At 28.3% G+C, this 13,446-nt stretch overlaps 4 protein-coding genes across 4 annotated transcripts; 3 read left to right on the top strand and 1 right to left on the bottom strand. All coding sequences in view use genetic code 12, as the record gives it.

The window, feature by feature from the left end:
• Positions 1-4,349: 4,349 nt before the first annotated feature.
• VMA13 (H(+)-transporting V1 sector ATPase subunit H) lies at positions 4,350-5,726 on the top strand (the record flags this gene model as incomplete). The annotated part of the gene is made up of 1 exon (XM_051762801.1): positions 4,350-5,726. The coding sequence occupies one exon, from the start codon at positions 4,350-4,352 to the stop codon at positions 5,724-5,726; it is 1,377 nt and encodes a 458-aa protein (XP_051620844.1).
• Positions 5,727-5,916: 190 nt separating this feature from the next.
• KGF54_002331 (uncharacterized protein) lies at positions 5,917-9,153 on the top strand (the record flags this gene model as incomplete). Its single annotated transcript, XM_051762800.1, has 1 exon — positions 5,917-9,153. The coding sequence occupies one exon, from the start codon at positions 5,917-5,919 to the stop codon at positions 9,151-9,153; it is 3,237 nt and encodes a 1,078-aa protein (XP_051620843.1).
• A 681-nt stretch (positions 9,154-9,834) lies between these two features.
• On the top strand, positions 9,835-12,471 carry KGF54_002330 (uncharacterized protein; the record flags this gene model as incomplete). Its single annotated transcript, XM_051762799.1, has 1 exon — positions 9,835-12,471. One exon carries the CDS (start codon positions 9,835-9,837, stop codon positions 12,469-12,471), a length of 2,637 nt encoding a protein of 878 aa, XP_051620842.1.
• Positions 12,472-12,541: 70 nt separating this feature from the next.
• KGF54_002329 (uncharacterized protein) lies at positions 12,542-13,429 on the bottom strand (the record flags this gene model as incomplete). The annotated part of the gene is made up of 1 exon (XM_051762797.1): positions 12,542-13,429. The coding sequence occupies one exon, from the start codon at positions 13,427-13,429 to the stop codon at positions 12,542-12,544; it is 888 nt and encodes a 295-aa protein (XP_051620841.1).
• Positions 13,430-13,446: the final 17 nt, after the last annotated feature.

Raw genomic sequence — 13,446 nt, 5'->3', positions numbered from 1 at the left:
TTTGTTGATTGCATTATAAGTTAAAAACTGAAACAATAGTTATAAAGCCATGAGCGAATTTTTTTACAACCAATAGTTAAAAGCAAACTATATAAATTTTTCTCAAACAAATTCCCTCAATCACAACAACAATTAAAATCTAGAAAAATAACTCATCAAAACGAAGTCATTCAAAATATTTTGAATAGGAGTTGAGTTATTCATTTTCTTTATTAATTGCAAGAGTTATTGATTTTCTTTTTTATGTCTTTATATAGTTACTAAATTTAGAAATTTATTACGCGTTTTTAAATTGGTTGCAAAAATTTTGATAAATTATAAAGTTTTCCTGTGATTTTGAATTTTGTCGTGAGATATACGAATTGAACATTGATGTAGCAATATTCATACTTTAAACCCAATCAAACAATTTTCTCTTGTTCGTTCCTCTATTTCTACACCATTAATTGAATGATAAATGGTTTTTTTAATTCTAAAGTTGAATTTGCATCAAAACAATCAATAAAATAATAAATAAACTTACAAATTTGAAAATTCTTCTTGAATTTCAAATAGAGTAACTATTTTTCTGGAACAATATCCTACCTTCAAAGAGATAATGTGCTGATCAAGTTTTTTTTGGATCTGAATCTAATTAATTTCATAATCCAAAATTATAAAACATTTGTGAAACATCTATTTTTTAAAAAAAAAACACGAAAGGAAAAATTGGGGAAAGACAAAAAAAATGAAATTAAAAAAGAAACTTTAGTTACACATTACATCTTTATCACATTTCATAGACTACTGTGTTTTCAGCATAAAAAACTTCGATTTCATTCTTTGCTACATGCTCATGAACCTGATTCAATTGCTAGCTGATGATTAATTTATATTCAAATTTGGAGACTTTATTTCAAGATTGGTCAAAGTTGAATTTATAAAAAATTTGTTAAGTTTTGGCAATTGTTTCAAGTAATAATTCAAAAGTGAGGTTTATCATTTTAAGTATATATCAAGATATATTTGATTTATATTGAAGAATTCTCAATTCGACTTTTGGTTTATGTTCATTATACGTGTTTTTATAAGCTTAATTTTTCATCGGTGTAAGGTTTTGGTCTTGTTCCAATATAACCGTTTTTTTAACCTAAATGAATTATCATGTCTTCACCTATATATATTAACCTTGGGTAAAATTTGAATTTTGTTAACGGAAAAATCTATCCAGTCAAGAGAAATAATTTGAGATTTTGAGATTCAGGTACTTCTCAAAATCTTGAGAGTTTTTCAAGAGATTTTTGAATTGAATCAACCTTGTTAAGATCAAAGATTGATTTGATTGATCTACAAATGATGAATTAATTATATGAAGATCGCGTTAGGACCCCAGAACGGGTTGTGTATTGCAGATTGAATAGGAATTGCATGACTTCTTTATTGTTGCAATAAGAATATTAAATTTACTTAAAAACATTCATTTCATTTCTGATGCATGACTCTTATTGTGGATGATTATGTTGTGAAATTTCGGAGTTTGAGACTACATTATTGCAGTTTCATGTATATAGTCACTTAATGTAAATTTTGTATGATGTATATTTAACTCGTATGAAGCATGTAGATTCTGTCCAATTTTATTTTTCTTCCAACTCTGAAAATCATTGGCTCTTTAAAAAGAAATGTAGCATTTGGTTTAGAAAAAGACGATACAGTAGAGTAATATTAAGGAAAGTTTTGTCAAATCACAGAATTAAAAATCATAAGGAACAAAAAAAAACAAATTCGAAAAAAAAAAACTTCACTATTAGTTTTATTCAAACGGTACCAATTATCACCCACATGCCATACAGATTTGTGACGTGCCATACATTTCCATAGCTTCCGCTAGAGGTTGGGTTACTATATTTAGAGAAATGAATCTAATGCAAATGCTTACTTGAAAACTAGTTTATTTTCAAGAATTTTTATAAAATTGCTTCAAAAATTATGGTCAAGTTGAAATTATAAGCTATTTGTTAAGTTTGGAAATTGTTTTAGCTCATGAATAAAAGGCGAGGTTTTTTTTTTCAAGTATATATCAATATCAATTGATGCATATTGAAGAAATCTCAATTTGTCTTTTAATTTATATTCATTTGAAATTTGGTAGTTTAGAATTAACCATAAAACAGCTAGTTCATCAAGTTGGAGAATAATCTGAGGCTTTGAACAATCTGTTCAAAAGACTTGGAAGTTTTTTGATTTAATTATTTCGTTGAATCAATCTTTGCCTTTTTTTTTGGATCGAAGTAATTTTCTTCCAATGAATTTTAAGATTTGATTTTACGTAAGGATTCAGAGTTGATGATTATTGGTTGAAAGATGTCTTATGATATAGATTGTCAACCGGTTATGGATTTTCTGTCAGGATTTGGGGCGAAACTTGCATCAGTGAATACTTTGATATGTTTTCTATTTGAATCGATATTAAATTATTCATTTGTTACTTCATATATTAAAGAAATGTCTTTTTTTTTTCTTTAGGTATCTTAAACAATAATAGCATTTGCTCATATCGTATTTGGTTGGATTTGAACATTTATCGTTAATTTTAATACATTATAATTTATGTCACTTTTACCTTCTTCATCCGATTTTCTAATGAATTTTCTGTGTCTTCATATATTCTTCTTTGTTTCTATTCATTCCCACTTGATTTTTAAATGCTAGTATATCATTTCCAAAGTCATCTATATTGTATTTCTCTACTAGTTTTTCTATCTATTGTTTTTAATTAAGTTGATGTACGTTATGTGTTTTAATAAATAACATTTCAAGATACATTGTTTCCTATTTTTGAATAATTCATTTCCTCAAAAATCTCTATGAAATACTGATGCCATGAAAAACCTGATTGACGAGGGCCATTTATTAAAGCTTTCACTCTCCAATAAACATTTGAGGGAGAATTGGCTGTTGTGTGAGATAACTATAAAACTAGACTTACTTAATTATTATGTTAAATTATTATTTGCAAAACAATTGATTAAATACTATACAAAATATCTACACTTTAGATGAAATTACCGGGTCATTATATAATATAATTTCATTGGATCTATTCACTATTATAAATTTTATTGTTTTATTGTTTCATCATAAAATTTGCAACGAAATTGATGAATTTACAACGACAACATATTAGCTGGGTGATTATCCGAGATTTTGAAATTGGAATGCTCAAAAGTCTTGGGAGTTTTTCACGGGTCTCGAATTCATGTGCTGAATCAAACTATTAGAGATTTCCCAACTTAGAATAATCAAAAATACTTTACATTGTCTTCTAGGTTTGATTTAGTTGTTTTTCACATGTTTTTAGATATGATAATCGTTCTTGATTGAACGACCATTCAGATTCTAATACGTTGTCGTTTAAGTTGGACATTGTTCTGATTTCTATACTAGGAAAAACTAGATAATTATAGGAGGAACATACACCTTTTCGTAAAAAATAAAAAATGCTCGAACAACTCGATAGACTATTTTAATGTAAAATGTTTTGTATTCTGTGTACTTGACTAGCATAGTTTGTGTAGCTATTTCTCTTAAAGTTTTTTTGTCATAGATAAGAGGATTTGAAGATATATGAAACCCAACGCAGAGGTATAAAGGATTCAAAAAAAGTTGCAAAAAAAATAAATGATATGAAAATAGGATATTTGCCATATCCTGGAATCGAACCAAGGTCTAGTCGGCCACAACGACTTGTACTAACCACTATACGAATATGGCTTTTTCATGTTAAATAAAAAGTTTGGCTGTAACATAATGCTCTAAAGTTTGTTTAATTGATACGAAAGGGCTCCATTTCTCAACCTTGCTTCAACACCATAAGTTGGTGCGACGACGTTCCAAATTATAGTGCCATCGTCTGGAAAGTCAACTTATCTTTGATTATTTTTCAGTTTCATCGATGGCGGGTAAAAGTATCTACATTTGAAGAGTTTATTTGTTAATCAAAGAGATTGATAGAGATGTAGATCCATTACAAGCCTGAAATAGATCAGGTTAGGAAGATTTTTTGTGTAGTAAATAAAAGTCTTTTTCAACAAACTCTAGTAGCCATGAAGTAAATTTTCATGGTTAGCATGTAAGTGAGCTATACATTTTTGCTCTCTGAAAGTTTATATTTGATGCTCCTGGTCAATGGAATTGGTTAATACGATAACGAATTATGAAGAATTGTTAATTTTGCAACCAAAATTACAAGTCGTGTAATCTATCCAAATATTCCATGAACAAAAATTAAATTCTTGTTATCGACAATTGAAATTTCAATAGCAATAAGTTCAACTATCACTCAATTGCGTCAAACTTACCAAGAATAAATGCCAGAGTTTACCATCGATAGTTCATTTTTGAGTGACTCAAAAAGAATTATTAGTGAAAGAATTATTCCATGGGAAGGACTTGCAAGATCCGGTGTGGTATCAGAAGATGATGCCAATCATATTAAAATTTTAGAAAAACAATCTGAAGAAAATAGAAATGATACAGTCAAATCACAATTAGAATTATATTCAAAATGTTTACTTACCATTTTAAGTAAAGTTGAGAAAGATGATGTTGTTAAAAATGTATTAACTTTAATTAATGAATTATTATTAAAAGTTCCAGAATTTATAGAAGCACTTTTAAAATTATCCACAATTGATAAAGGTTTACCATTTGATCCATTTTTAAAACATTTGAACAAAGATGCTTTAGTATCATCATTATCATTATACAATTTAACAATTTTATCAAAAGGTTCACCAGATAAAGAAGTTATAATTACGATGTTTAACTCCATATCACAATTAATAGAGAACAGTGATTCAAACTATCAATTTATTGGAGTTCAGTTACTACAAGAACTAGTTACTACTAAAAAGTATAAAACAATATATCAACAAAACAACTTAGTTTCCAATTTCAAACCAATAAATTCATTAATAACAAAGCTGGCTGCTCACCCAAATGCAACTGGATTGCAATTATCATACAATGTTTTATTAGCCACATGGATATTATCATTCAATGCTGAAATAAATAAATCAATCATTCACAATTTCCCACAATTATCGGGTAGTTTATTAACTATTGCAAAAGATTCAATAAAGTTGAAAATTGTAAGAATATCAGTAGCAATATTGAAAAATTTTGTTAGTGTTTGTGTTTCATCAAATGAACAATTTAATGTTGTTAAATTATTATTATTTCATGATGCCTTAACTACATTGAATACTTTAAAAGAAAGAAAATTTGCTCAAAATGGAAGTGATGAAGAATTATGCAATGATCTTGCATATTTATCAGATATTTTGAATGAAACTGTCAAAACAAAATTAACATCATTTGATGAATATCTTACAAGTTTAGATAATCCAAAATTAATAAGCTGGGCTTCTCCAACACATAAATCAAATGAATTTTGGTTAGAAAATTCAGGTAAATTCAAAGATTCAAATTATAAATTAATCAAAAAGATATTTGAAATTTTAAGTACTCATCAAAATGACGCAACTGTTTGTATAATATTATTAAATGATTTACAATATTTGATAAAAAACATTGGACAAGATTTAATTCATTTTATCAACACCGAAAAGGGTGGACAATATAAATTTTTGATTATGTCATTTTTGGAGAATAACCATGGTAACAATGAATTGAAATATGAAGCTTTGAAAACAATTCAATTACTAGTTGGACATAGTTTTTAGAATTAAAGAGATAATAAATGTATAAAAGTTGATGAATTATAGAAGACACAAGTAGATGTAGTTCTCTTTGCCTTTTTGCAATTAATGTAGATCCGAAATAAAGCTGATTTTGTGATTCGAAATTTTTAATTATCAAAACATTAGAATTATAAACAAGTTTTGATTTAAAAATTCAATAAATAATGATCATATGAATTATAGAAACGAACGTCAGAAAACATTCGACCAACCTGTAAAAGCGGAGGGTAAAACTTTTAATTGGAATGATATCATTGAATTCACGCCGTCATTTGATTTAGTTGAAGCAGGATTTTATTTTACACCAACCAAAAGAAGAAAAAATAGAATTACATGTACTTATTGTAACAAATCAATTATTATTCAAAAGGATTTTAAATATGATAGAATTGTGACGGAACATTTAAAAAGAAATTCTAATTGTCCAATGTCAATGATTCTTGATCTTTTGGATTCAAGTAAAGACCTACCTGAAAATGAAAAACAATCGTTTTGGGAAAACTCAAGGTTTAAAAACCCACTAGATGATGATTCAATAGCTTTTAGAAGACAATTTTTCAATGATTTTCCTTTGAACAAGGTAGAGTCCAAACCAAATTCCGATTCATTAGCTAAAGCGGGATTTATTTATCAACCAAGACAATTTGGAGATGACAGAGTATTGTGTATGTTTTGCAAATGTGCATTAGATTACTGGGAAAAAGATGATGATCCAACTGAAGAACATACAAAAAATGCAAATAATTATTGTTACATATTGGACATGATTAAAAAACAAAATGAAAAGCAAAATGATAGAATTGAAGAAATTAGTGACGCGTCATGCGGTGATATTTCGTTACTTAGTGATTCAAATGAACATATACCAACAGCATCATCAACAAAAGAGCCCAATATATCAACAACAAAAGAGAAACAAAAAGATCTGAAAATAGCAAGGTCAAGAAAGCGTAAACCACCAGATTTTAATAATGATTTACAACTTGACCAAAATCACCTTAACAAGAGCACAAAGAAAAGGAAGACCGAACCATATGGTAAAAAAGATGAAAATTTAGATTATTGGAATAAATTACCAGATGACGATTTACTACAGGAATTCATACAAGTTTCAAAACTGTCAGATTTTAAAATTAGACCAACAGACAAAGAGAGTGAGGTTGGTGCTAATATTGATCAATACAAATCCACCATCCAAGATGTCTCCTCAAAACCGAAGGAAGATGATGATTTGGCTTCCAAAGATTTAGATGATGTTTTAAAATGTGATTCTCAACCTAAAGAAGTGTTGAGTGAAGATGTTTCAGACTCCAAGAATTCAATTGAGGGTGCTTTAGATTTGAACGTGAATAGTGAAGATGAAGTAGAGTCAGAATTAGACTTTGAATCTATTAGCACATCCGATGAGTACGAGCCTACTCAGGACTCAAATCAAGTTAACAGTATTGAAAAGATTACAAAGCAAATAGAATCAAAGAAAGTCCCTAGTACTACTCCCAGATTACCTAAAAAAATGAGTATTTTAAGTTCATCTCCAGCTAAATCCAAGGTGATAATCAAACGTAATACTCCAATCCCAATTTTTGAAGATACTTCAACAGATAATGATTATGGAGAAAATCATGTTGCAAAATTAGAGAAAAAAGTTATTAAGTCAACAACTCCAATATTACCGGTTGATGAAGATAGTAATGATTTATCATCAGAAATTAGAAATTCACCTATTCGTATGTCACCAACTAAAGTAACTACAAAGAGAGCTGAAGGTGTAAAACCAAGTTTATTTGATCTGTCAGTGGATTTTTCATTAGATAATATATCACCAATTAGACCTAGAACTGCTGCATTTGCGGCTAAACAGAAAGTTGATTTAAACAAGAATATAAGTGAGAATAAGACTATTGGTGTACTTGAAGAACGTAAATTTGATACCGTTGAAATTAAGAAACCAAAAAGCCCATTTAATGTATTAAACAATAGTCACTTAGAAGCAGTAAGTACAAATCTATTTGTTCAATCAAGTACTAATGATTTCGATCCATTTGATGAACCTTCAAAACACTTTGAAGTTGATAAATTGAATGAAACAAGTGGTATATTAGAAGATGTTATTGCTGTGCCTGATGCATCTTTAACGACTGAAAGAAATGGGAGGAGAGATGAACCAAGCTCCGAACATCAAAGTTTGAATCCGGAAACTTCTCAAGAAAGACTGCATCAATCAGAAATGGTACAAGACTTCTTAGATGACAACTTAACAACTTCAACTCCTAAGCATAAAGGAAATACAGAAACAAGTGTCAACTTAACTCAATTACCTGAAATAACCAAGACTAGTTTTGAAGCTGAGGCGTTTGATGATGTTTTGGAGATAAAGGGAGAAAATGACCTAGATAAACAAATGACTAATGAACAAATTGAAGTTGGAAATAATACATCAATAGTTGCAAATTCCACCAAAATTGAAGCAAAAGGGGTCGATTTAAGTGATGAAAAAGAAGAACTATTGCTCAATGAGGAAAATTTAGAGGATGAGATTGCTATAAACGACGTTGATTCCGAAACATCTAATGATGTTACTGGAAACATTTCAGTAGGAAGTGAACTTTTGAGTATTTCAAACCCAATTTCTGCCGAAAAAAGTAATATGGAGAAAGAAGATCTACCATCAGAGTCAAGCAACAAAAATGAAAATAGAGTTCATGATATTTCAGAATCAACAACTGCAAAAAAATCGGGTAGTGAAAATGGCTCAGCCGATACAAATAACAGATTAAATTTAGATGAAACTAATAAACATACTAAAAATCCTAAGTCAAGCGTTACTGATCCAGACAACTCAGATAAGGAGAACAACTACAAATTGGGTATTGAACTAACCAAAAAGACATCTACAACTTCGTCCATCAAACTTGAGATAAATAGCGAAAATGCAATATTGCAACATCCACAATTCACAACATCTTCTACATGTCAAACTGAAACTCCAACTTCTACAGAATCATCAAATCAAGAACCAGCAATCAATAAGGATAAATTACAAAACTCTGAAAATAAATCTCAAAATATTGAAATTGAAGAAGAAGTTACCAATTCACAATCAAAATGGGAACCAAGGTCAATGGATAATTTTTTGCAACAAGTTGAAGATCTAAAAAACAGTTCAAAAGAATTAAAACAATTATCAACTTTAAATTATGAATTGAGTGATGATGTCAACGGAGATTTGACTGGATTTATATCTGAAATGCCAGAAGATGAAGAACAAATGACAATTAAACAATGGATTGAACATTGTGCTATTAATTGTAGAGATATTGTCAGTCAATCAGTGGAAGAATTAAACAAACATATTTTAGAAGAATATGATAGAGCTATTAAAGCAGTTGAAATGATGGATGATGTCTAAGGTAAAGTTTATAGTTTAATATAACTATCATTGGTATATAAATTTTAGGTGGCTTTTTAAATTAAAGTTGATAATAACAATTTTTTGCGAAACAGTGAGTGTTAACGATAGTAGATATATTTCTAAGAACAAATTTGTAATCAATGCTAGTTGCAATCATCGACATATTGATTATTGAAGATTAATTAAAATGAATGTACCCAAACTTGTTATAGCAATTTAAATAATACTTCAGAAGTTTCATTGTGATTATTTTTTATTGAGCCGCTTGAAATTTATCATTGAATATTCTAGTACATAATTGAAAAATTCAATTAAATTAAGTTCGAAGGAACATATAAATTTGCGTTACTCAGTCTGTTGATTAGCTTCGTAACTTCGTCGTTGAACTATCGATAAGAGCCTAATCAAGACTATTGTTTGTAAATAATTATCTTCAATTAATAAAAAGCTTATTAAAAGATATATAAATTAACATAGTAACTATTTTATTTTTTAAGTAGAGATCATTTTTTACTAATATTCAACCAATTTTGTAACCTAGATAATTTTAATCATTCTAAATTCAATTAAAGAAATTTAGTTGAGAGAAGGGGTACTGGTCTTTAAATTTCAATTGAATTAGAATAAAAGATTAAGTCAAACTTATCAACTACTTTTCTCATCATCATTATTATTAACATGTCATTTTGGCCATTTAATAATTCATTAAATAATAATAATGTTTTACTGAAATTCTTGGATTCAAGACAAGATTTATCATCAATTACAGTACAGGATATTGTAAAAGATCCAACTTTAGTTCAAGAATTAATAAATGAATTGCATAATATAAAGGGAAATTTCAATAAAAATGGAAGTTTTCTGTTTCCACAATCAAACCAAACCGAAACTACACCAAATTCAAATTCAGATTCAATTTCTTTGAATTCTTCAAATAATGATAACAATAACAACACCAACCCCAATAAAGATACAAGAGGTGTAAAACTAATAGAACTTCTAATACAGCCACATATACTAGGGGGATTCATTGAAATATTGGAGGAAAGTGTAGATTTCTTTTATGAACAAGGTTTGAAAGAAGAAGAAGCTTTACATAAGACAATACTAGAAGATAAACCTAAAACAGATATAGAAGAAAATGATGAAATGGAAGATACAAAAGAAGAAGTAGAAAGTTCAGATGATGCATTTAGAAGATCAGTTCAAGCAGCGGCAGATATATTATCGATTGATATGTGGATAATGCTGAATAGAATAATAGAAACTCCAAATATAATGAATAGACTATGGCTGATTTTGAAAATGTCTCATTTACAAGAAAATTATCCAAGTGTTTCATACCTTGTACATATTCTAGATCAATTATTAGAATCAAATAGCATTGAACTATTAAATTATATAAGACGGCAATTGGATTTAGTTGATACATTTTTAGCCAAAATTGAAGTGCCAGCAATAATGGATTTTTTTTTCAGGGTGATACAAACTGATAAACCAGATTCACCTACTGGAATACTAGATACAATTGGTCTGCAAAATGTTATTCAAAAATTGATAAACATTTTAAAGCCACAACCAATGCAATTTGATAATACTCCATATATACCAGATCATCAACAGTACTTCAAACAAAGCTCAGCTACAGATTTTTTAAAAGCACTAGTTACAATTTCATCAAATGCTGCATTAGCTGTAGTTATGGAAACAAATATAGGTCCAAACCAATTAACAAGAGAATTAGTTTCCCCACAAGTTGTAAATACAATGATTCATGATATAATGTTGGTGAAAATGAAAGACCAAAATGGAAATATTCAAACTAACAAACATGGGATAAATAATTGTGTTTCTGTTATTATAGAATTAATAAGGAAAAACAACTCAGATTATGATTTAAATTGTGGAAGTTATAGTTCAATGTTACAAAATGGTGATGGAAGTCCTGGAGAAGTTAATTCATACGTGATGTTTCAATGGTTAAAAGATTTTGAACAAAATCCTCCAGGTCCAAGAGACCCCATATATTTAGGTGAAATGTTGGAAATTTTTTCAAATAATTTATCAAGTTTTCTGGAATTACTTGAATTGGAACCTATTCCACCATTAGAAGTTACATCAAACATCTTGGGTTTTACGAGATTTAAAATAAGTGAATTAGTTGCAGAATTATTACATTGTTCAAACATGATTTTATTAAACTCTAAAAAGATTAAAAAAATGATACATATAAGAGATCAAATTAGATCGCAACAGAACAAAAGATTGACAAAAGCTTTAAATGATAAAATAAGTTTTCCAGAGTCACCTAACATTCATGATGTTACTTGTGGGTTAGATGACGTTTCGTTGGATGATGTACATTTTGATTCACATGATGATGACAAACATGATTACTCGAATTTAGTTAAAACGTTGGACTCAATAGAAGATTCAGAAGATGAAGAGCCTTCAATATCTCCAGAAAATCCATTTGTTTGTAAAGAAAGAGATGAAGCAATAAGGCTGGATCCTTGTGTTGGAGATCTTTTTAAAATAAAATTAATTGATCTGCATATTTTATTAAACATTGTAAATAAATTTACAAAATATGAATGGAATAATTTTTTTCATAATGTTGTTTTTGATTTGATACAACAAATATTTAATGGTAAATTAAATTCATATAATTCTTTCTTGATTGTGGAATTGTTTAAACCTAATCAATGTGATTTGACTGACTTAATTATAAAATCTTATGAGGTAGATATTGTACCGAGACCTGGATATATGGGACATTTAATATTAGTGGGGGAAGAAATTGTAAAATTTACCTCGTTATATAAACCAGATTTAATTTCACCAATCATAGTTGAAGCAGTGCTGAGTGATAAATGGAGTTGGTTTGTTAATGATATATTATCCAAAACAAGAGAGATATATAATGTAGTTTTAGGTGCTGATGAAGGAGAAGATAACACAGATTATGGATTTGATACTTCATCAGTTGGCTATTTAGATATGGATAATCAACCTAAAAAAATAATACTTGGAGATACATCAAATCATGATGAATTTATACATGACCATAGCAACGGAGAAGATGAAGATGAAGATATGGATGGACCAAAAGTTGCAGATGTTGAAGTTGGTAAAATGTCACCAACTGGAGATTTAACTAAACATAATATGTTAGATGATGAGGATGATGATGATGATGATGATAAATTGCCCAATGAAATTCAATATGTGGATAATTTATCTGGTAGTTCATCTGATGAAGATGAAGATGATGAAGGTAACGAATTACGAAGAGTTTCAAAGCATAATGAATAGATGATAAATAAAAACTTTTGTATAAATTAGTTTAATTAATAATAAATTTTAATATAGAATAAATTATTTATTATTTCTTTCTACTGTATACAACTTTACCATTTGGTAATTCCATTTTTTTCCCCTTTGGTTTTTTTTTCTTCTTTTCATCAGATTGTTCAATCTTTTCTTCTTTTGGTTTATCAAATGTTATTGACATATCAATAGGTGTTAAAAATCTACCAAAAGTTAAATTGTATAATTTTGCAGGTAATTTGAATACCAAAGAATCTTTGAATCCAGGGTTTAAATTAATATCATTTTCATCTATCAAATGTGTAACTTCACCATCCTCTACCAAAACATCTCCATTATTTTTAACAATAAATACTTTACCTGTTTCATTTGTTAACTTTCTATCTGAACCATCTAATGGTGCAACTTTTGAACCACCCCATGCTTGAATTTTAATTTCATCTTTTACATTTACAATTCTTTTATAGTCTTGTTTTCTATTGATTTTTAATGAATAAAAATGTAACATACTGATCAATATGTATACAAAAAAAATAGTCAACAATAAACCAGGTCTAAATTTTGAATAAAAATAACCAGTGGACCTCCATTTAGGAAATCCCTTAGCAATAAAATAATCATACCTTTCTTTTCTTGAAGGATCTCTTAAAATATTATTTACTGATGATAATATAGCATATTTTTCTTCAGCTTTTTTACGTTCTTTTTGATTTTTAAAATTTAATTTATCTGGATGTAATACTTTTGATAAATTTCTATAAGCTTTTTTAATTTCTTGTGATGTTGATTTTGGATCATTAATTAAATTAAACCAACTATAAAATGTGATATCTGGACCTATTGCTTGACGAACTTTATCATTTAATTTGAAAATTTCATAATCTTCTGGACTCCATGCTGTAATAATAGATACTAATAGTAAAAATAGTATAAAAATTCTCATTTCACTTGACTTTTGTT

This window comes from Candida jiufengensis, assembly GCF_024610255.1.
Source record: "Candida jiufengensis strain CBS 10846 chromosome Unknown scaffold4, whole genome shotgun sequence".
NCBI lineage: Eukaryota > Fungi > Ascomycota > Pichiomycetes > Serinales > Debaryomycetaceae > Lodderomyces > Lodderomyces jiufengensis.
Note: the sequence above shows the minus strand (reverse complement) of the source record. Positions and strands in the feature narration are given on the sequence as shown.